Source organism: Cydia strobilella, chromosome 15, assembly GCF_947568885.1.
Source record: "Cydia strobilella chromosome 15, ilCydStro3.1, whole genome shotgun sequence".
NCBI lineage: Eukaryota > Metazoa > Arthropoda > Insecta > Lepidoptera > Tortricidae > Cydia > Cydia strobilella.
In genome coordinates this window covers 3,785,172-3,810,307 of record NC_086055.1, presented here as the reverse complement: position 1 = coordinate 3,810,307, position 25,136 = coordinate 3,785,172, and the positions used below count along the sequence as shown (strand labels likewise).

The 25,136-nt window shown below is 36.2% G+C and overlaps 1 protein-coding gene and 1 long non-coding RNA gene across 2 annotated transcripts in view; both read right to left on the bottom strand.

Annotated features, from left to right (window-relative positions):
- LOC134747791 (uncharacterized) overlaps positions 1 to 25,136 on the bottom strand; it is a 329,663-nt gene that overhangs the window by 58,086 nt on the left and 246,441 nt on the right. The window lies entirely within an intron of this gene.
- The window catches only part of LOC134747752 (ammonium transporter Rh type B-B), an 83,783-nt gene continuing 69,114 nt past the window's right edge, over positions 10,468 to 25,136 (bottom strand). Inside the window, exons 8-10 of the mRNA XM_063682377.1 lie at positions 20,979 to 21,140; positions 18,488 to 18,578; positions 10,468 to 12,812 (exon numbers count right to left, since the gene is read on the bottom strand). Of these exons, the coding sequence (XP_063538447.1) occupies positions 12,730 to 12,812; positions 18,488 to 18,578; positions 20,979 to 21,140 (336 nt within the window). The 3' untranslated portion in view covers positions 10,468 to 12,729. The remainder of the gene's footprint in view (positions 12,813 to 18,487; positions 18,579 to 20,978; positions 21,141 to 25,136) is intronic.

Genomic DNA, 25,136 nt, shown 5'->3' with positions numbered 1-25,136 from the left:
ACACAGGTTCTAATCCCAGATCGATCGCGCACTTAGCGATGTCTGGTGTGCTGAAATCAATTACTGTGTTGAAGAGTCGAACACGATACCATAGTCCTTACTATTTTACTCAAACTCGGATTACACGCATTTATAGGACCAAATGATGCGGAAGCGCAAAACCCAAACTTACTGCCAGTGCTGTACGAGTCATATACTTCCCGTATAGAGAAAGCCCGATTAGCGGCACTACCTACATTTTCCCTTACCATGTCCTGACTTTTAAGGTCCCTACAGACCTGTAATATAATCAATTTGAAATAAAAATCAATCATTCAATCATCAGCTGCCTTCGCCCGCGGATCTGTATAAAATTCTAAAAGATATAGGCATGTTTCAAAACCCTTAATTTTACGGGAAAATACTTCCCTTGCCACACAGGCCATATAAAACAAGTGATGGGATACTAAAGAATCGATAACGACTTTTATAATCGACAGAATATTTATTATCGTCATCAGGTCTGTAGTCTGTAATCAAAACAAATTTATTCATCGTCATATAATTGTAAACAGGGGTCGGACTTTTGAGGTAGGTTTACCCGAGAGTTCGACTCGCTCACATTGGAATACTTGTCTGTTGTCTCGACACATCCGTTATTCCATTTGGAGCCGAAAGCATCGCTAATAAATGATCGTTCTTAATGTCAATCCCTGTAGCGGCTCAAAGGGTACCGTGTGCAGACCCTAGGGTACAAATGACAATATTGACAATGCAGATTGTCTTTCACTAAGGGTCGGTTGCACCAAACCGGCTATCACCGTTAAAGCGTTCGCTTAATTTTATTGTATAGGAATTTTCATCGTACTCGGTTGAGTGATGTTGATCAGTCTGTTAAATATGGTCCAACTGGCCCTGACGCAGTAAGAGAAGGCCAATAAGGTGGATCAATAGATCACATTGAGAGTTACACGAACGGCCAAAAAACCGCTCTCATACGATCGGAGTTACGCTCTCATTTTAAAATTGCATGCATAAATTACATACGAGTAAAAGTTAAAACAATATAAACATTCAGGTACATAGCTAACATATATCTACTTGTATGTCTGATACCTACTAGTTTTTTTTGGTGAATGTTTCAAAGAAAATAGAGCTATAAATAGTAGAAGTTTTGTATATAAAGCTTCTACTGACACTATTTTTTTTATATAAACTACGAGTATATATTGTTATCTACGTACCCACAAGTGTTTGAGCTAAGGCCTTCATCAATTTATGTAATAATGTCCTTATTTATTTTATTTCTAATGTTCTGTTTCACAGGAGTTTTTTATGTATCATAAAAATATAACAAACTTTTTACGAATAGGGTACCTACTTATTTGTCTTATTTGACAATTTTTTATTAATGGTATCAGCCGATCAGGTTTGTTTTGAGGATCAAATGTCTGTATGAGACCTATTGTCTTAAAGCAATACAAAAGTCACAAATGATGGTCAGTCTGGCACCCGCACTTTACTGACGAAACGCCCCGCGATCGTCACAACACACGTGTGTTGTGACGATCGCGGGGACATAGTGAGTGCAACGTGTGCTTGACTTCGTTCGATACAGCCGCCCTACCAGACCTTCACTTCACTTGAAGACTCCATCTGTCTGCGGACTGCCCCGCGCCCCCCGCCTCCGCCCCATCAGCGCGCGCGCAACGAGCGACGAGGCGGGCGGCGCGGGCAGTGCACAACGTACAACCGCCGCGGACACTCGTGCCCGAGGAAGGATTCCCAAAGAATCCGAAACATGTCGCCAAAAGCAACTAAAAATACAAATGAGTGAAACCGTTCTGATCTAAATATTTTGAAATTGAAATACGTCGTGATGTCACCATGTAACGTCGCTATTACTTAGAAGTCATTAATTTCTATGTACGGAAAACAAGAAAATTATTGGTGAAATATTGCGTTTATAACTAGTTAATTCATTATAAATTTATAATGTTAATGTTAACTTTATTTACTTCTCTTAGTATAGATTAAAAAAAAAAATGTAATTCTGGAAGAGCGAGGTCTCCTGATACAGGTACTTCATACCTAATAGGAGGGCTCGACCACTATGTATTTACCAACTAAGATTGATGATAATGAAATAAATTATTATCTTATTATCTTATCTTACTATTATCTAATATATAATATTTTACTTATGAAAGCAAAAGTATGCAAATGATCGTACATTAAATATTATATTTGTTATTTGTTGTGACTTGTGACTGATGTATATTCTTGCTATACAATTTTTTATTTTAAATAAAATTGTAAGGAAACGAATGGTATCATTATTTTTAGGGTTCCGTACCTCAAAAGGAAAAAACAGAACCCTTATAGAATCCTATCGTGCGTCTGTATGTCTGTCCGTCTGTCACAGCCTATTTTCTCCGAAACTACTGGACCAACTAAATTGAAATTTGGTATACATATGTAAGTTTGTGACCCAAAGACGAACATGTAACGTAAACAAATGAATTTTAAACATGGGGGCCACTTTTGGGGGGTAAATTTGAAAATTAAAAAATAAAGTTTTTCAAACTATATCGTGTTACATATCAAATGAAAGAGCTCATTGTGAGAATCTCAAATATGTTTTTTTCTAATTTTAGAATTTACAATTTAGAAGTTATTCAAGAAAATAGGCAAAAATGACCATTCCCCCCTTTATCTCCGAAACTACTGGGTCTAAAATTTATAAAAAATACACAAAATAGATCTTTACCTATAGATTACAGGAAAACCTATTAGAAATGTGCAGTCAAGCGTGAGTCGGGCTTAATTACTTAGTTTTTGATCCGACCCCTACGGGTTTTTTAAAGACATTTCACTCACGTTTCACATAAAAAATACATTGTTTAAATTGTGTAATGTACGGAACCCTTGGATCGCGAGTTCGACTCGCATTTGGCCGGTTTTTTTTCCTATTTGGGAAGTTAATTTTTTTTATTGAAACTGAGGTATTTTTTTTATTAGTCCCATATTTTTTTAAGTTTCCAATTTATTGTGATAAATTGCTCATTTTTTATCTATTTAACTAGATTTAGTTATAAAATTCAACATGTCTAATCAACCCTATTATACCTTGAAGTACTGTTTCCCAATCTGTATCATGTATTTACCTACAAAATACCATAGTTTAACAGACCACAAAATGTAAAAGTTATAGAAAACATATATCGAGCGCATTAATACTTATTGACAACACAAACACGTGCCACAAAATACATCAATATCGCAGATTGGTAAAGTCGTTTCTATATGACTAGGTAGCTATTGTGCCCAACTATTTCTTGCGTTCATAACCACCATTAGATCCTGCATTTTAAAGCATAAACTACGACTTGCTCGTAGTTTATAAACGAACGCTATTTAGGGAAAAGGATCCAGTCCACAAAAAACTGTCAATAGAATTTGAACTTTCTGTCAAAACTGTCAAAACTGTGTGCCTTAAAAAAAAAGTCATTGATTTAAATGGCAAATTTTACAGGATGGATCCTTTTCCCTAAATGGCGTCCATTATTTTTTAACCTATTTTTACCGCGAGTGTTTCTTGCGCCAAATATTTATATTGTTCATGAAAGCTGGTGCGGAATATGGGTATATGAGAAATATTACAGTTCAGTACAAATCACGCGCCCGCTGTTTATGAATTCACCTATAACAAATAGAAAAAAACCGGCCAAGTGCGAGTCGGACTCGCGCACCGAGGGTTCCGTACTTTTTAGTATTTGTTGATATAGCGGCAACGAATTTTGATTATCATTTATGGTTGTATTAATGCTTGACATCATTCATGTAAGAGTACATAGGAAATGTTTGTTTGTACACCTGTAAAGGTGGTCTTGGTGAGTCCACATAAAATTGTTACAGTAGTAATTACTGTGCAATGTACCCATTTCTCAGAGACGATAAAGATTATAGTTATGATTATTACATAGTCGTCTTTAACAAATTTGCAAAAAAAAATTAGAAATACATCATCTGTGAAAATTTCAAATGTCTAGCTATCACGGTTCATGAGATACAGCCTGGTGACAGACAGACAGACGGACAGACGGACAGCGGAGTCTTAGTAATAGGGTCCCGGTTTTACCCTTTGGGTACGGAACCCTAAAAAGCAAGTATCATACTGGCATGTCATTGGCATGGCATGTCTTGGTGTATTAGGCCTGAAATAAATGATAATTTAATTTTAATTTCATTTTTAATTGAATTAGACCAATCCTTATGTGTGGTTGGCGTAAGCTCCTGCAGACAAGACGAGCATTAGCTCAAGTTTAGGCTTAAGCTTAATTGCAAATTCCCATGACCGGTATCCTTAAGACGAGTTTGCCACTGACATATTCGCTAGCGACTGCGTAAACTAATTGGTGCAAGCGAGATGCACTACGTTTGAGTTAAACTCATGGTGAGGGTACTAACTAAATCAAACATGATTTATGTTCAAACACCAATAAATACTTGTTAGATTTGACAGACGTTTATGAATACTGTTGTTAAAAATCGAATGAACTTTCGTGACATGACTCAATATCCATGCTTCCTCTTGTGCGGGGTAATCTACGGTCTCATGGCACGCTCTTCAAGTTTTCTTCGACATTTCCTCCACATTGTGTTACGTAGCCTCGGTGACAGCTATTGAATATCACCAACTTGCTTACTTCAGACGAAATGGAACCTTATTTCTATTTTGTAAGGGTGATAGTTGCAAATATCTTAAAGTCTCAGGTGTAGCTATTGGTAGCAATTGAAGTGAAATATTCGTGTTTTCGTTACGAATATTGAACGTTGATGTTTCTTGTAATCAGGAAATCATTCCGATACTTTATCCTGTTTTATCATTTATTAACAGTGATAAAACCGCATAAAGTATCGGAATGATTAATTGACCCAGATATGAATTTTTAGAAAAATCTTAAAAAACTCCTTTTCCGAAATTGTTTGAAAGTATAGCCTGCGTTATTAAAGCCACTTTATACTGCACCATTATATTATCTGATGTATTGTAACCTATCCTTTTTAGGGTTCCGTACCCAATGGGTAAAAACGGGACCCTATTACTAAGACTCCGCTGTCCGTCTGTCCGTCTGTCTGTCTGTCTGTCACCAGGCTGTGTCTCATGAACCGTGATAGCTAGACAGTTGAAATTTTCACAGATGATGTATTTCTGTTGCCGCTATAACAACAAAATATACTAGAAACAGAATAATATGAATATTTAAATGGGGCTCCCATACAACAAACGTGATTTTTTTGCTGTTTTTTTTCCGTAATGGTACGGAAACCTTCGTGCGCGAGTCCGACTCGCACTTGGCCGGTTTTTTCTTACAATAAAGTGTTTATTACTTATTTACCTTTTTCTCCAAAATGATCTGTAGTTTACGGGTGCATCACACGTGTCCACATGTACACGAAATCAATCAATCAATCTTTCATTGCTAAAATATAAGTAAGTATTTTACATGTCAATCAAAAACTTACAGCTAATGGGAACAGCATTTTCATTGTATTTTGAATTAATATTACATAATTATCTAGGGTACATCATTATTTTTGGGTCAAATCAAAAATCATCATACCAATATATATTACTCACAAACACACATAGACTGCTAAAATCATAACCCTTCCGAAGCCGGGTAATAAGGATAATATAGTAAATAATACTAAATTAATATTATAATTACGATTATCCTTCCTTCTAAGTACGAGTATGTCCATATTACCAACGCTTCCAACTTTCTAACCGGGAAGTGCGCCTGCCGTGTAAGTGCGCCTACCCCTATATATCTATACTAGCTTTTACCCGCGACTTCGTCTGCGTGGACTTAGTAATCCCAGCAGAGTAAGAATAGCGCCTGGCAATCATTAAATTTGAGCATAATATGCACACAAATATTAGGCAACTCATTTATTATCTCAATTCCACCATGATTCCACCCCGCTTTTCACCCTCTTAAGGGATAATTTTCGGGATAAAAACTATCCTATGTCCTTCCCCGGGACTCAAACTATCTCTACGTCAAATTTCAACTAAATCGGTTCAGCGGTTTAAGCGTGAAGAGGTAACACACAGACAGACAGACAGACAGATAGACAGACAGAGAGACAGACAGACTTTCGCATTTATAATATTAGTATGGATAGTATGGATGGGTATAGACTAAATTAAAGTTAGGCGCACTTACGCGGCAGGCGCACTTCGCCCCCTTCACCTTATAATGGCCAAAAGAGTCTTTCAGGGTTAGTTTTGGACGGCTATTTAAACCCAGCCCAGGGTGCCCACACTTAAAATACGCCATTACCCCACCGACTAGTCGACAACGACTTTCGTACGTAAGACGAAAAGGGACTACAACGCGAAATCGCCTTTTCATACAAATGTAGTCCTCATTTTCCTCCCTGGATAATCCATGCTATCCATACTAATATTATAAATGCGAAAGTCTGTCTGTCTGCCTGTGTGTTACCTCTTCACGCTTAAGCCGCTGAACCGATTTAGTTGAAATTTGGCGTAGAGATAGTTTGAGTCCCGGAGAATGACATAGGATAGTTTTTATCCCGAAAATCATTCCTTAAAAAGCGGGGTGGTATCATGGTGGAATTGAGATAATTAATGAGTTGCCTAATATTTGTATATTATGCTCAAATTGAATGATTGCTATAAGACTTTCTCCAGGCGCTATTCTTACTCTAGCTGGGGTTAGTCCACGCAGACGAAGTCGCGGGCAAAAGCTAGTATGTTATAATTTTGATGTATATTCACCACAGCTATGCCCATTTGTTGACGATTTTTAATTATTATTCTTTTAATAATTAAACTCAGAAAAGAAATTTTGATCTACGTTTAGTATGGAATCGGCAGGGAATCGGTCGTCCCCTTTCCTCTAATAAGAGGGAACTTCTTTTTCAAGAAACGCACTGGCCCCGTAGTAGACCACATGCCAATCGCTAACGCTCCGTAGCGAACGAAACGCAACTGTCCCTGTCACACTAATACGGAAGAGTGATAGAGAGACACAAAGCGATTCGATGGCGAAGGGATAGCGATTGTCACCCTGGCTACACCGCCTTTCTCAGGACTTATATACGAAAGAAGAAAACATTTGTTACCGACTATACAGTATACACTATGTATAGACAAATGGCTCAAAAATATGTGAACACGACTTTATTGTCTAAGGTGTATGGGCGTACATATATTTTTGAAACTCTGGGAATGTATATATATGTATCCCCTTGACTGTACAGTCGGGTTTCATAAAATCCTGAAACAATAAAATATTCTTTCGTTGGATGAATAATTCAAATTAGTAAATTTACATTAGTCGTAATGATTACGGCAAAATCCGAATTTAATCCGCTGTGGAGTGAAATAATTAATAAAGCTAATCAGTTAAATAAACCGCTTAATCCAATATTTAAACCAATTCCGTAATCGGTATAAATGCTTTCACAAAAACAATAGAATTTTGTACAGGGAATTCTTTTCTCTTTCTGTACAGGGAATTCTGTTTTTTGTTTATAGAAGTTTGTAGTAGTTATGTGTAAGAAAAATTGTGCTTCAATTTTGACAGCTAGAGTAGATGGCTCCGTATGTTATGCGGTAACTGGTTGAAGAAAGGTGACGTTTGACATAAAAACTCAAAGCGCGGTAAGCGCCACGTATTCAACCGTCGAACTCGGGAATAGTTATTTTCACCTCGGCAGCTCGAACAAGCCTACTTTCGTCACTCCCTGGAGTGAGGAAAGTGCGACTTTCCTCACTCCAGGGAGTGAAACAATGTAGCTTTTTAATTTAGTGAAGGCCATGAACTACGGTACGGTACGGTACGGTACGGTACGGTACGGTACGGTACGGTACGGTACGGTACGGTCCGGTCCGGGCCGGTCCGGTCCGGTCCGGTCCGGTCCGGTCCGTATCGTATCGTATCGTATCGTATCGTATCGTATCGTATCGTATCTTATCGTATCGTACATATTATAATACTTTTTTTTTCTGTTTATTCTGTGTAATTCGAAATACATTTTAACCTTTAATATGTTCTCACTACTGAGGTGAAAAATTATGTGTGCAACACGAGAGCAAAGTTATTTTACATCTCGTGTTTTTGAGTCCCTCGCTACGCTCAAGATTCTACCTTAGAATCACTCGCTTCGCTCGTGATTCAATAATAGATTCTTTCGCTTTCTCGGGACTCAAAATAAACACTCGCAAGAAAAACCAACTTTCCTCTCTTGTTGCACAAATAACTATTGTGCAACAAGAGAGGAAAATTGGTTTTTCTTGCGAGCGTTGATTTTGAGTCCCGAGTAAGCGAAAAACTCAAAAACACGAGATGTAAAATAACTTTGCTCTCGTGTGACACATATAATTTTTCACCTCATCAGTAGTGAGGACATATTAAAGGTTAAAAAGAATTTCGAATTTGTAATAGACCCCGAAGTATGAAGTGGCAGTTCATGGCCTTCACTAAATTAAAGCTACTTTGTTTCACTTCCTGGAGTGAGGAAAGTCGCACTTTCCTCACTCCAGAGAGTGACGAAAGTAGGCTTGTTCGAGCTGTTGAGGTGAAAATGATTTTTCTGTGTTTACACATCTAATACAACCAATAAATCGACATATCTTCTCTCAGGGCCATATTTTACCGGGACACCAAGGCGGCGCAACCCAGTCGCCGGCCACCAACAAAATGTATACATACTTACAGTTCTATGGAGCCCTATGCCACTTTAAAAACATTCATAAATGCCCATCAAATAAGAAGCATTACTCACACTCATATTAAATTTCAATATAATCTCACCGATGTACCTACGCCCTTAAATCATGTTTCTTATCCGTCGAATTCCCGTTCAAAAATGTAACATCTTTTCGGAACACCGACTCGCAATGATGCATAACTTGAATATCCTTTCGTTCTACCACCTGCTCCCAGGATCAGATACAATCCGTCTCGCTTACTCCTGATCCTTTGCTATAGGTGAGAAAAGGACAATAAGGGCTATACAAGATAGCACAGATGCACTGAGTTAAACATTTGAAAAGTTGCTGAAATTATTATAGTTTGAGTGAAAGTTTGCCAGATGGCGTAAGGTTTAATTTTGCTAATAATGAATGGTAATGACGCAGACCGTACTTACGATATTAAACTTGATATTAGTTTTAGGCAATCAATAATTAGTGTTATTGGAATGAGATTAAATAAAATAATACGAAAATGGATCTGATCCGTAGAATTAAGCCCTATTTAGACGGTTCAAGAAATTTCATGCGATTTTCGTAACATTACGTTACGAGTATGTGGTTGATCGACTGAATCATTGTACACTCATCGTCAAATACTTTGTAGCAACCAAAGTAGTCAGGTACACCATATAATATACAATTATTAAACAGGGTGGCCAACTTGGAGGTATACAACTTTTTTTGCCGCCATTTTGTTTTGGCGGTAAATATGACAGTTTTGTTGCATTAAAACTCCTTTGTGTAGATACGGCAAATTCGTTATGGAGCGTTTTACGACGGAACAACGTATTTTAATTATTAAAACGTTTTACTCAACCCAATCAGGTATTGCGGAAACTCTAAGAAAATTGCGGCCAATTTTTGATAGAAACCACTTACCTTCGTGGCTAACAATAGCCCGTTTAGTGAATAAATTTGAGCAGTATGGCATCGTAACAGATAAAGCAGTTCCTCATCGTGTCAGCAATTAAAACAAAATACTCGATACACAGTCACTGAGATAACGCAGGAAATGTGTGAAAAATGCGATGAAAAGGTTTCACATCTGCCTGACGACATTTGTCTGACGTTATTTTCCATGCTTAACTGCCGGCCCTAAATACAATATTTAACAAGAAATACTTTTTTTTTATATATTTCATATAATAAAATTAAAAAACTTTAGTATGCCTGTTACTTGGCCACCCTGTATTTAGTATGGTGTACCGAACTATTTGGCCACTTTGACTGCTACAGAGTATTTCACGCTGAGTGTAATCTGTAGTTAGCTATTTATCGAATATTGCATATTGCATGCAAATTCTTGAACAGCCTAAATGGGTCTTTAAGGTAGGTATATTCTGTTTTTTTATTCCGTAGACTAAAATGACATTTCATGTGGTACTAAGAAATGTCATCTTATACACATGAAACGTCATTTTAGTCTACGGAATAAAAAAACAGACTTTAGCTATTAAATCATAAAAATACAGAATACCTACATTTTTATGATTTAATTGAGATGGCCAAATTGTGTGTTTGTAAGTGTGTGTCATTTTATAAGTTGTACGATATTTCGATTATGTTTTTACAGTACATTATTTGCACCTGTGTACAATAAAAATAAAAACAAATTAAAAAAATATTATCAATAGAGCTTTCTAAAAGATTGATCGCAAATAAAAGTCTAAATAAGATTTTTGAAAGTCTTTTAATATAAATTTTACAATTCAGGTGGTGGTTTTATAATTATAGTCAGTTTACACTACTTACAGTGTCTAGTCTTAACTTACATTATAATAAAGTAACGGACAACATTATAACAAGTTTTGAGTATAAAATAAAGTAGATACATTTACTGAAAGAAACTTACAACTAAAAGAAGCTTACCTATCGAGCTGGTCATTTACTAAAGCAATACTTTTGTAATACATAACATTGAAGCAATTTGTAGCCAAAGTAAAAGGCTAAAAGGTCACTGTGGGTTAAGAGAAAATGTAGTTTATTTTGCTCGGGGCAAGAGAAACAGTATGAGTATTCAGCAGTAACAAGTATTTCTCTTGTCCCGGTGTTTCTTTTAAGAGGAAACATTAGTAGTAATTTTCCATTCCAACGTTCTCGACATTTTCCTCTTTGGATCTTGGCCCTACATAAATAATGTTTTTTCACCTCAGCAGCTCGAACAAGCCTACTTTCGTCACTCCCTGGAAAGTGCGACTTTCCTCACTCCAGGGAGTGAAACAATGTAGCTTTTGAATTTAGTGAAGGCCATGAACTTCATACTTTTATTACATTTTTTTTATGGTATGGTATGGTACATATTATAATACTTTTTTTTTCTGTTTATTCTGTGTAATTCGAAATACATTTTAACCTTTAATATGTTCTCACTACTGAGGTGAAAAATTATGTGTGCAACACGAGAGCAAAGTTATTTTACATCTCGTGTTTTTGAGTCCCTCGCTACGCTCAAGATTCTACATTAGAATCACTCGCTTCGCTCGTGATTCAATTATAGAATATTTCGCTTTCTCGGGACTCAAATTAAAACACTCGCAAGAAATACCAACTTTCCTCTCTTGTTGCACAAATAACTATTATATCAATTCAATATTACCAGTACCTATGTCATCTACCTAGCAGATGTCAGATACCTATGTTTTTTTGATATTCTTGTTTTTATAAGATCTAAGTTACTTGAAAAAGCGCTAAAAACGGCCAAATAAATGCGCCGTAAACAGACTCCTAGCATACAAAATTGGCAAAAATAAACGCAAAAATCAAAACGGTCAGACACAGATAGTTTCTTTCTTATTCCGTTTTCGAAATTTCGTTACGATTGGTTAAGTTTTGAAGGAGGAAAATCGATAACGAAACTTCGATTTCTCGTCTAAGCTGCAGCTGGTCCTTATCGCACTAATTTTAGGAGACGTCCCCGTCAGCGCGACGGAGATACCTAAAATTACAAATCTGAGAAGGGGCTCAGCTGGTATTTCCTCTTAATTAACCCATAAGTATAACCTTATCAAAACATTTTTCGGGCGCGCTCGACTCTCTACTGCTCCGAGCAGTAATTAAGAGAAAGACAACTTATCATGAATTAGAGAGTGACATGATTCGTGACCTTCGCTGTCAAACAACGGTTTTAATAGACAGTGAGAATAACGTAAGTAATATTATCTATTCTGTACTAAGTAAAGAAACTTGTCCAAAATATCCAACCGGCGAGAATGATTGACTATTTTCTCGCTAAAGGCATCAGATGAATAAATTATCTGGCCTTTTTTATGGCTCCTCTACACGATGAGCCATCATACTGGCCCAATAAGATGGGTCAGCGTGTATAGAGGGTAGTGGTGTCGGGCGCGGCGGGATGGCGATAGGATGGCCGCGGTGTCGGTTTTTCGTCCGCATATCAAAGGTAGTGGGCCAGCCGATGGTGCGTGGCCCATTCCATAGTGCGTGCTCTCCTTTGCATGGCCATCTCGCTGGCCTAGCGCTGAGCCATCGTGTAGAGGAGCCATTATAGCCTTACCTACTTACTAACCTTTATTCTTGACTCGTTTTACAAGGTCCATCCTGTATCTATTTTGGTTTATATGGCACTGTGATAATCCTTAAGTTTACACAGGATTTTTTTTGGACTGAATTAAGCTTTAAGATTAAACAACTTTTAGCTAACGATTTTTTTTTAAAATATTTTTGTATTAATATAACAAAAAATTGCCTTGAACACAACAAAATTCTTACGATTTTACGTCAATACTAGCTTAAAATATAATAACTTAACCATTGTAAAGTATTATACCAATACAATAGGATCTAAATCGATCTCAAATTTAAAGCCCCATATGGTCACACCCAGTATGCCTTTTACATAGACATGATACTTATCAAAGACCAACAAAGTAATATAACAGAATTCGCAGTAAATATAAAATATACAAAATATCTCGTGAGTACGGCTAGAGCTACTATGGGAGCTCCCAGTTGAGTTCATCGTTATACTTGTCTTTCTCTTCCAGTGGAGCAAACATCTTCATCTTCGCTATGAAACCTGTAAAAGAAATAGTTTTAAGTATAACCACACATCTACATGTAGCCGCAACACATGTTGAGAAATGGTGCATCTAGATTGCCTAGATTTTATTTTATTTGTTATTGTATTTTATTTTATAATTTATGTGTGTGTTTTGTGAATTGTAATTGTATGTCACTAACCTTAATTAATTTTAAGTTTTGTTGTATTTATACACTATATGGATCAAAATGATTCGAATTAAATAATTGAATTGAATAAAACGTGGTCAACGGGTCACCCGTTGACCACGAACGCTGTAAAGAGTTCGAAACGTCGGGATGTATTATAAATTCAATATACGCGATATAATCCGTTTTCATAGTTTTATTTCATGAGTAACTATCGCGGTAACCGAAGACAATATTATGAATTGAATAACTTAAAATTTGGATTAGAAATCTAATAATTTTTCACATGGCCTTAAAATCATCGTTTATACATGACTGAGGCCGGCAAAAAATAATTTTAAGTTGTATTCCATAAAAGTAACATGTTTTAAGACCCTATTGCCGTGGTAATATTTTGTATTATTATTTTTATTTATATAATAATAGATATTTCTCTAATAGAGCCCACAACCACCTAAAGCAGCTGCCGGCCGTCCGGTTGCCTGCACCTTTAGGCTAGGTTCACACGGCGTTAATTTTTCCCGTATACCGTACACGGGATTTTATCGAATACCGTAGTGACAGCAAAATTTGTATGTCAACTTTCAAAATCGTTCACACGGCGTCTATGCGGGAAAGCCGTGAATAAAATACTTAGTTTATCCTCCACCTACGTCGGGCCTTGCCTGGCAACTAATACCGATTGATCCGATCGCTTCGTATAGTAAAGTAGGTATAGTAGCTTTATTCATCAACAATACAAGATTGTGTTCAAATGTACTTACAATAAAATACAAAAAAATTGAAGTAGACAACAATAATCACAATTTTTTTTACAAAATAGTACATTTGAGTAACAACATGTTTACTGTAATATGGAAATTAGCCACTTTCAGTGTTTAGCAGTAACACACTGGATTACTGCGACATGTTTAAACGGTATTTAGAGAATATTTATTAGGCAGGTATTTAGAGAATATACGTTTAATAACTTAGCGGTTTCACTCACCTATTTTTAGTCACTCGCGCGTCATGTTTCGGAGAGCCTAGGTCTCCGTTTTAGTATGTCTCACGTCACGATAGTTTAAATTCGAGAATATACGTTCTTATTCTATCACACTTATGGTGTTTCACTACATACTCCCTGTCCCTTCTCGAGACGATATATAACAAGATCTATCTTGTTATCGGATGGCGATCCAACTTAACGAGATCAAATAGAAGACTTCTGACCTATAAAATGGTATAATTTATATTCTTGTTGTACAATATTTTAGCACAGTAGGGTCGAACCACCGTAGCCAAAACAAGCGAACACACTACGTAGGTAATAAATATTACCTAGTATTATTTTTAAACATCGCTAATATCTACTTGAATTGCTCAATCCCTGAGCCTATTTAGTATCGAGTTTCGTCCCAAACTCAATAAAGTGCGTAACGGAAGTTTTATTTAACCCTTTATTATTGACCCATACAGCGCTGCGATTCCAGGGGGACACGATTGAGGAAATGTAATTTAAGTACCGCTTTTTGTAAAGGACACTTGTAACTGTAGCAACATTAATACAATATATTGGGAGTAAAATTAAATTAAAATTAAATGTATTTATTTGCATTAAGTGTGGTAAACATTCATGACAAAAGACACAAAAAAGAAGAGACAAAAAGACAGAAAAAGGTTGGAAGCTTTCGAAATGTGGTGTTGGCGGAGGATGGAAAGGATTAGCTGGACTGAAAGAAAGACGAATGAAGAGGTTTTGAATATGGTAGGAGAAAGGCGAAGCTTATTAAAAATACCATAAGGAATAGGAGAGGCAAGATGTTAGGACACCTAATAAGAAACGACAACTTTTTCCTTAACATCCTGGAAGGAAAAATTGAAAAGACGAGAGGCAGTGGAAAGCCTAGAATCACATACCTGAGCCAAGTAAAAGAGAATGCATCGTACGAGCAAATCAAAAGACTGGCTCAGGAAAGAAAGGACTGGCAATTACTCCACCGACAAGAGCAAAGCTCTTAAGTGATGATGATGATGATGAAACATTCATGGTCAATGTAAAAAAAAATAACGTATTTTAGAGAATAGAAGAAGTCTTGTTGCATGAGTTGCGTCTTTGTGTATCGATATTCAATTATTATTATATTCTTAGGTATTATTTGGGCCGATTTTTAATTTGTTTTCGAATTTCCTTTTCGTTAGATTTGTATAAAATGTGGCGGGTTTGAAAACCTTCCCATTTTGGGCGGAATAAATTAAAAATCAAAACTTGTACCGGTAACAGTATACATAATTATGCTTTCGTAACAGAGGATGATATTTCGGAAATACGATGAAATTGCGCTTATATTCTAAAGAAAACCGACAGAAAAAATTCGACAGCAAAATAAAGATTGGCTCATTAATCAAAATAATATAAATACCTAATTAGGATTGAGTGGAAGCTTCGTAAGTAAAGATATTAATGAATTATAAGAATTACGATAGGGTAAAGCGAGTATTATTAATACAACCGCAAAGATTTTGGTGCCATTAAGCTATTTTAACCGTTAATAAGACAGAGCATCAATTTTCTGCAAATGAACAACTTTAGTCGATTTATAGGTAAGTTTGGCATCTAGATTCCGAAAAGCCATGTGAAAAGTGGAGGGCGGAGTGAGAGGGGGATGATTTTGAGTGGGAAAATAATTTTCCCATGTTCGATGAGCATATTGTAAAAAAATGGTCCTATCCTTGATGACTTTTTGTTGTTATTCTGTATATTTCATTATATTTTATACGAAGTTAAACATAAATTGGAAACATTCATAAGCAAAACGTAGAATCATAATATAACAAAACATTAACTTTCGTAGAATCTTTTTATTCATTGGTATAGTAACTATCCCTAATTAGTACAAGGGGACATTATTTCCCACTTCGTCTATTCGTATAAAATCGAAGTATTTTTTTTAAATGGCAACACTAAACAAAACTTTCTATACAGTTTTATAGTTTTTGTAAATATTAGATTTATTTTTCTGGCAAGACAAACTGCATCTGTCAACAAATGTCAACGTCAAAAGTGTTGAAAATATTTCAGAGAAAATTTGCGTTAAAAAGTAATGATGTGTACTAAACTGTAAAAATAATATCAATAGATGGTTTATTTTATTAAAATGGTCGTGAAAATACAAGACTGTGTTGTATATTTGATTAAAAACATATATATGAGTATACGAGAAATTCGAAACGTGATTTTTTGAATCATGAATGAACAAAGGGAATTATTTTCCCACTTGGACCAGTTGGACCCTACAATTTCAACGGACATTTATTGGACAAAAAATATGTTCAAACAGTACAGATATATGCTAAATAACAAACAATATACTGAATTGCTCATAACTGCTAGCAAAACCGACTTACTTGATTGTTTTTGTATTAATCCGGATACACAACGCCGTTGTCGGCGTTTGTACGCAGTTTTTTTACAATACAATATTTTCACCACTTGTGACTTCGATATTGCCGTCAAAGCGTTGCGTTATTAACTGTGCAATTTATTTTTTCATGTCACGTGTTATTACTTGTGACAGTTGTGACGTCGCGTCTTTGAATACAAAGAAAGTACCAAATGATAACATTGCGCGGTGAATAATTTTATATGGAAAAATAAATGTATCTTTTAGTAAAACATACGAAAGTTAATTCATTTGGGCTTGTACCTACTAACTAACTCCCCTTAGAATATTTGGGTGTATAAAAAATACATCTTGTATAATACGATACGTCAATATTAATTTTATTTTACGTATTTCAACGTAACGTTAGAACTTTCAGAGACCAATAGAGGTACTTAACCACTAAGATAAAATTACGATTCTATAAATATCCGACACCAATAATTTTCAATAAACAACCTCCGAAAAATAATGGAAAAGTAAATTTGATTGTATTTCATTGTTACTTCAGGACTCCGTAGGTAGGTAATTTATTTTCTGGCTGAAAAATATTACATTTTATTTAGTGATCAGAAAGCTTGAATCCTCTCCATTTTATGTTCGATGCTTATTTTGGAACCCACGCAAACACCAAACAAGTTCTCAAATAAGTACTAAAGACACAAGTAGGTACAGTCGAGTTCATAAATATGTATACATATTTTCACCTTATTGCAATGGACTAAGGTGAAGAAATGTATACATATTTATGAACTCGATTGTACAACTAATTGTTAACACGTTTATGTTAACTTCATTTTTAACCAAATAACGAACCAGTGAGCAGTCGGTTAGTAAAGAAGTTGCCCGTTGGTTTTATAGAAGAATGTGGCTGAATTTAAGTACAACTCGTTTATACATACTTACTTGGCCGGCGCGATGACCCAAAATGAGTCTTGGCCTCCAACATAAGAGCACGCCACTTTGCTCGGTCCAGAGGGGCTACCGCGAAAACCGAAATTGGCAAATTGCGGGGATCTTTCTCTTTTACTCCAAAGAAGGCGTAATTTGAGTGAAAGAGAAAAATGCCCGCAATTTGCGAATTTCGGTTTTCGCGGTTAAAGCCCAGAGCGGTATCACGCCAACTTTCGCCGACGCCGAGCTCAAGGAGATCTGCCTCCACTCTACCCGCCCAACGATATTTAGGTCGACCCAAGTAGGCCCTTTTGGCTGCTCGATCTTCACCCATCCTTTCGAGGTCATCATCATCATCAGTTTCAACAACAACATTAACTTAAGAGTTATTCTCTTGTCGGTAGAGTATCTCCAGCTTTCCCTATCCTGCGCCAGCTCTTTGACTTTTTGATACGACACGACCCCTACTTTTTCTTTCAAGTGATCTAAAAAGCTGCGTCTGGTTTTCCTCTACCCCGGTTCCTTCCTATCCGCCCCTCCAGGATAGTTTTAAAGAAGTAGTCGTGTCCTATTAAGTGTCCAATCATTTTTCCTCGTCTATTTGCAATAGTTTGCTTTCATCTCTCTGTATCTCTTTTATTATCTTGTCACAAAAGTTAAAGTTAAATTAGTTTTATTAGCAAGAGAATCTATGTCCGAAATGTAAGTAGAATAAAAAACTTGTAAGGCAGTCTATTCTTGTCGTAGTTCACATGCACCCAGACACAAAAATATCCAACGAATGTTTAAAGCACTTACGTTTTCAAATATTTATAAAAGAATTTATGTAAATCCAAACAATTAGGATTGCCGACGGCTGCTTTGGAAAAACAAATAAAAGTAATGGCATTTTTTACTTTGTCGGAGAAGATGAAGGCATATTTGTGAAGGTTATTCAATTGGGAGAATTTGATTTTGAAGTTAGAAGAAATAACACATACTTTAGGTAGATAGAAAAAAACAAGATTAAGATCTGATCAGTCTGCCTGGCTTTTGTTACTGTGAAATATCGTTTGTCGAGAATAAGGCAGTTAACACACTGGCGTCTTGTCTGATTACGGCATCAGCGTGATAACCGCCTATTTTACCATTAGGTTGATGTATGAAAGTTTTTTCATTCATAATTTAGAAGTTTATTATACTTAATATCAATGTAAAATGTACATACCAGTGATCATTCCACTCAGAAAGGAGATAGCAAGTGTCGCGCCAACAGCGGCGAGTTGGTAGAGAGCTTGCTCCTTGGCTGTCCTACCGTCCTGTAAACGTTAGAACACTTTATACTCGTATTATAGAAATCAATCTGAAGAGCTTCATATAAATTTTTAGTTTCCTTGAATTACAAAGAATCACTTAACACATAACATTATGGTAAGATAATTCGTGCATTAAATAGAAGAAGGGAATGCAATCTCGATCTCGCAATTTAGAGATCTCGCACGAATTTTCGAGATTCAATCTCGTTGACAGAAAATTTCGATTTTTGCAATCTCGGTCGAGATCTCGATTAATATTTACGAGATCTCGAACAAGATTGAAAGATTAATCCATGTGAATTATTTTGTTTTGAGTAATTTATCTTTTTGACCTTAGATTAATGTTGTTCAGGCAGTGCTATAGTGTGCGGCCAGTTTTAGTCAACGATAAAAGCACTGGTGCGCTCTGTGGGGAAGAATCGGGCGAACTTAGCGTACTCACAATTATTTATATGATTTTTGCTCGCTTACTATAAAGTTTTTTTGTAAGTTGTTCAGTGCTTGTCATCAATAATATCAATAACTAGCTGTTGCCCGCGACTTCGTACGCGTGGATTTGTATGTTGGTGGTTATAAAATTTGAACCCCAAGACAAATTTTCATCCCCTTTTTAACCCCCTTAGGGGTTGAAATTCCAAAAACGTCGAAATCAATTTTTTTTGTAAGCGGCTATTATGCCTTTCTAAGAAGTTTCAAAGCATTTGTAATGGATTCAAACTTTCAACCTCTTTTTAACCCTTTTAGGGGATGAATTCTTAAAAACGCTGATATTACTTTTCCTGTATTCTAATAATATGCCCATATACAAAGCTTCACGTCCCGCACTTGATAAAATTTTTGATCTCCATACAAACTTTCAACCCCTTTTTCACCACCGTTTTCTTGTATTTTAATAATATATCTTTTAATGAAGTTACAAATTGCTAGCTTAAAATAAAACTTGAACCCCACACAAATTTTGGACCCTCATTTCAATTTTGAAAAACCCCTTCTTAGTGGATACTAACGTTATAAAAACTACCTATTGTGAAAAATTCAGCTCTCGAGGTCCAACGGTTTGGGCTGGGCGTTGATTTAAGTGAGTCAGTCAGTCAGTCAGGAACTTTTACGTTTATATATATAGATTATTACCAGTTTTTCTTACTTATTCATTATTGATTTGTCATAGCTGTAAGTAGGATTACAAACTCGTACTTGTTGAGCATGATAGTTTATAGTTTCTAGTATTAAGTTCAATGTTTTTGTACGCCGTTTGGTAAAATATAGTGAAACTGTACATAATTATATAAACTGACCACCACTGTAATTGTACCTATATTTACAAATAAAACACTTACTTACTTACTTACTTACCTACTTACTTACTTACTTACTTACATGCAAATTAGAGCTATTATCTCTTGTTTATTTTTATTCTATATATTGCAATTTTAACTCTATTCTTCAAGCGATAAGGTTGTTATCTGTATGGAATCTTTTGTTGTTATTGCATTCCATTTTGCATAGCGAATTAGCGGTTGGGCTTAACAAAAGACAACAATGCCATTCATCGGTAGGTAATCCTTTAAGTGGATTCTGACATTTTAAAACCGTCCGACTATACCTCATAGGGTTGCAGTACAGTACATGCCGCCCTAAGTAAGTACTTCTTTTTGACATTAGTGGTCCACGACATTGGATTGTATCTTTATACGAATAACCTGTCAGAGCGTCCTTATGGCAAGCGACAATGTGGTACCTTTAGATTTAAACACATTTGTGCCATTTTCAACCAAAAGGTTACTTATTGTCGCTTGTCAGTAAGGCGCTATTTCCATATAGCTTCAATTAGAAATCAACCTTATCGACAAGCGACAATGTGGTACCTTTAGATTGAAACACATTTGTGCCATTTTCAACCAAAAGGTTACTTATTGTCGCTTGTCAGTAAGGCGCTATTTCCATATAGCTTCAATTAGAAATCAACCTTATCGACAAGCGACAATGTGGTACCTTTAGATTGAAACACATTTGTGCCATTTTCAACCAAAAGGTTACTTATTGTCGCTTTTCAGTAAGGCGCTATTTCCATATAGCTTCAATTAGAAATCAACCTTATCGACAAGCGACAATGTGGTACCTTTAGATTGAAACACATTTGTGCCATTTTCAACCAAAAGGTTACTTATTGTCGCTTGTCAGTAAGGCGCTATTTCCATATAGCTTCAATTAGATATCAACCTTATCAACAAGCGACAATGTGGTACCTTTAGATTGAAACACATTTGTGCCATTTTCAACCAAAAGGTTACTTATTGTCGCTTGTCAGTAAAGCGCTATTTCCATATAGCTTCAACTAGAAATCAACCTTATCGACAAACGACAATGTGGTACCTTTAGATTGAAACACATTTATAAATTTACCTTCATAGCTCCAAAAACGCTGTGTAAACCAGTCTCGCCGTATGTGCTGGAGGTGGCGAGCGCAGCGAACAGAACTGACAGTAGGCCAGAATATACGCCCGGCATGCCGTGGAGGTTGTGCACGCCGCATGTGTCCAGTAGGCCTAGTTTCTCTAACTTAGGCTGGAACAAAGGATGAACAACAAAATGTGGTATTTCCTATAAAAAGGGACCTTATTGTCAATGGCGCTTACGCCATTATAAACGATGCTCAGATATAAATAAAATGCCGCGCGACGCTGTGCGGCGTAAGCGCCAACGACAATAAATGCTCCAAATATTGTCTTCGGTTACCGCAATAGTTACTCATGAAATAAAACTATGAAAACGGATTATATATATCGCGTATATTGAATTTATAAATACATCCCGACGTTTCGAACTCTTTACAGCGTTCGTGGTCAACGGGTGACTGAGGAAAAGCTACAATTTGCAAAACTACAAACATACAAAAATAATGAACTACTAACTTTAAGGCTGGTTGTACATGCACAATCGGTTCATAAGGCTAGTTATACAATACAACTATTTTCAAGTAGAGATATACGCGATAAAGCATTGTACGCGATATAATCCGTTTGCATAGTTTTATTTCATGATAAACTACAATTTTTATTTATTTGTTGCAACACTGAAGTTTAAGGTGACGTTCGGCCACTGCAGCTGCATTACTGTTGCGAGATAACTGATGCTGCCTTGACGCAGGCACACACGGGGACTGTCAATTTCCTAAAAAAAAAAATATGCCAAGTGCGAGTCGGATTCGCGTACGAAGGGTTCCGTACCATTACGCAAAAAAACGGCAAAAAAGCACGTTTGTTTTATGGGAGCCTAACTTAAATATTTATTTTATTCCGTTTTTAGTATTTGTTGTTATAGCGGCAACAGAAATACATCATCTGTGGTAATTTCAACTGTCTAGCTATCACGGTTCATGAGATACAGAGCCTGGTGACAGACGGACAGACAGACGGACGGACAGCAGAGTCTTATTAATAGGTTTCCTTTTTTACCCTTTGAGTACGGAATCCTAAAAATGGGTGACGTTGAATCCGTAGGTGTAGTACGTAAGTGTTTAAATTGTTATCAAAAATGAGCTACTTTTTATACTGTTTATACTGTAAAATTATAAATGTCAGAGATAAGCAAATCTGTAATCGACACATAACAGGTTTTCATTAATAGTTAAACAGATACCATTTATGTTGTATACCAAGTATACAAAACATAACAATAGTGTTCAAATACCGTTCACAATATTGGACTTTAATAATGATGTATTGTATAATATAATCAGTGTCAGTTTACAAATCCCCATTCAAGCAACATAATACATATATACATAATATACTCGTACTTATACTATCAGTAACTGGCTTAATTTCGAACGAACCGGAGGCCATTACCTCTAATCTAAAAGCAAGAATTCTATAGAGGCGACAAGGTTATAATAATACCAAGTCCGAAGGGGATCGTCTTAAACTAAGAATAGGAGTAACAGAGAAGGCGCTATTATCGTTTATCCTTGTCCTAAGTGCCACATCAAAACGGTAGACAAAGCTTCCTCCACCAAGGCCAACAATTAACCCGACAAAATTACATAGGTTGTTTTTGGTACGTCATCAACAATGTTAAATCGTGTTTTTAACTTCGTCGTATTGCGTATAGAGCGCGCGCACAGGGCGGACCAGGGCTCGGAACCGGTATTTTTTTTAAACCCCGAAATAGCCCAATATTTTAAATTTTTTTATGCTCATTACGTAGGACTGAATCAAGTATTTAGGAAACAATTTTGCATTATTAAAACGTCCCATTAAGGCGGTTCCCTGAGCCAGAAGGCGAAAAATCTCCTTATATGATCCTGTTTTTCTAATTTTGATATTCTTAGACGTGAAAAAAATATATGTAGTTCTTGACTATATTATCTTTAATATCATAGCTTCCGATACACGAATTATGACACTTTGCTCGATACAATTAATTCCCAAAGTAACCTCTAACTCGGACTTTTAATCCAACTTTACTCGGTTATTTATTATGTGATACTATCAACAAAAAAGAAGAAAAAACAATCTTAACTTAAATAATAACTTCATAGCTTTCGAATTTCGATATTGTAGGGTAACGTTTTTAAAATAAATAAAAATCAACAAAATTCGATCAAAATTGACACGTGGCGCGCATGATCTTTCCCGTTCTTTCTTGCGAAATGTGACAGAGACAGCGGCAAACCGATGGAACGGCATTAAAAATGAAATTATAAACAAAAGAACGAAAAAAAACGTAATAATACCGGTATTTTTGTATGGAGCAAATACCGGTTTCCGACCCCTGGGGCGGACACGCTATTAAATACATCAAAAATCACTTGCGTTTCTATGTCTGAATGGCATGTCTGTACACGCGTCATGCGTCATAGTGTGAGTAAGTTGCTTCAAAATAGTACTGAGCGGTCGGCGAACGGCCGTCAATCTGCTGTCGCGGGGCCAGGTAATTCGAGTCGGGGCGGGGCGGTGCGTGGCCGTTCTGTATGATAATACTATTACTTATTCTATGGCGCGCGTGTGGCAACTCTGTAGTATACTTGCTTTTAGCCTCAAATCAATTCTCGGATGGAGAATAATGCATATTCATCCTCTATTCCAAACCGACGCCTACCGTTTCAAGTTGCCACAAAGGATACCTTTACGGATATTCGAATATTCATACCATTGTGTGGGCTGTATCGGGTTTCGTTAATCTTACTAGTGTATTGAAATACCAAACCACTAACTCGGACCAACCCACTAACTCGGGGTTAACCCGTTAAACCGTTAACCCAGTGTCAAATTAACCTCAGGTTAACCCCGGGTTACAAAACGAGACGATGTCAAGGTCTATGTCAAGAGAGATAGAAAATGAAGTTGATTTAGGTATCACTGTCAGTCATTTAATTGACAGATGAAATGCTGGAGAAGAAAAAACTGTTTTGCCCATTATTGGTTCCATTTTTGAGTATTCACTGAAAACTGCCTTCTTTTATTTTCTCTTTTTCCTAATTTTGTCAATGGGGTTTTTATTTGTGTTATTTTTATGTTAAATTTAATTAATTTTTTATCAGGTTATTAAGTTGTCGCACGAATTTACATTCACAACACTCAGGCTAAAATCCTTCCGTTGTCTTTTTTCCGTATCCAAAACATTTTACGGGCGGGTGTTTTTTGCACGTGACCAGGTTTTGTTTCAAAATGTTCTCATAAAATTCGTACCCTTTTACGTTATAATATTCTCGTTGTAATTTTATATTTAGTAACCACATTTTTTTTATAAAAGACGGATCATATTTTGAGTGTTAAAAAACAATACAACGTTAAGAATTTGACCCACTTTAGCACAGATATTTCAAATTTCATATCAAGTTCGAAACTCACAACATCGTGCATCGGAGCGTATTTTTGCCTCGTCAGTATTATAAATTAATTAATTAAGATAAGTTTCTCGTAAAATTTCAAAGCTGATGACATTAAATATTACGGGGCGGTGGACGCTAGAAATCTTTGCTCCCTTGGAAACTTTCCTTTTCAGGCGAATATTGTAAATTCCTTCATTAGAGTTTTCAAAGAATTCCGACCACACCGTTCACGTTCGGCTACACTGGTTTTTGTTTGATGTTGAAGTGAACACTTCCGTCTGATGATTTATATTTATTTTGTGAACGTTCCTTTTGAAAAAAAAAACAGGTTTGCACTTTCTGAATATATTGAGGTTGTAAAGAAAATTAGTGAGTCAGAATTTCATAGATTTTGAAAAGTTCATGGCCTTACGAACTTTTCAAAATCCAAGGAAGCCTTAATAACTCTTTCACAAATCAATAATCGGAGAAAACTAATCAATAGCAAGATACTCACGTTCCTTCACTGAAAAACGGCTTTCCACAATCTGATTAAATAAACTATATTATGACCATGCACTCTCCAAGTGGATCTTTGTAATTCAATATGTAACCTCACAGCCTCAAGAACGTCTATAACGCCTTGCACTTACAAGTTCTTCCTAACATTGTTCCTTCGCGTTTTATTCAATTCGTAGCAATAATTCGTGCAATATACCTAACAAATGGCAGCGCCAGCGTTGCGGGTG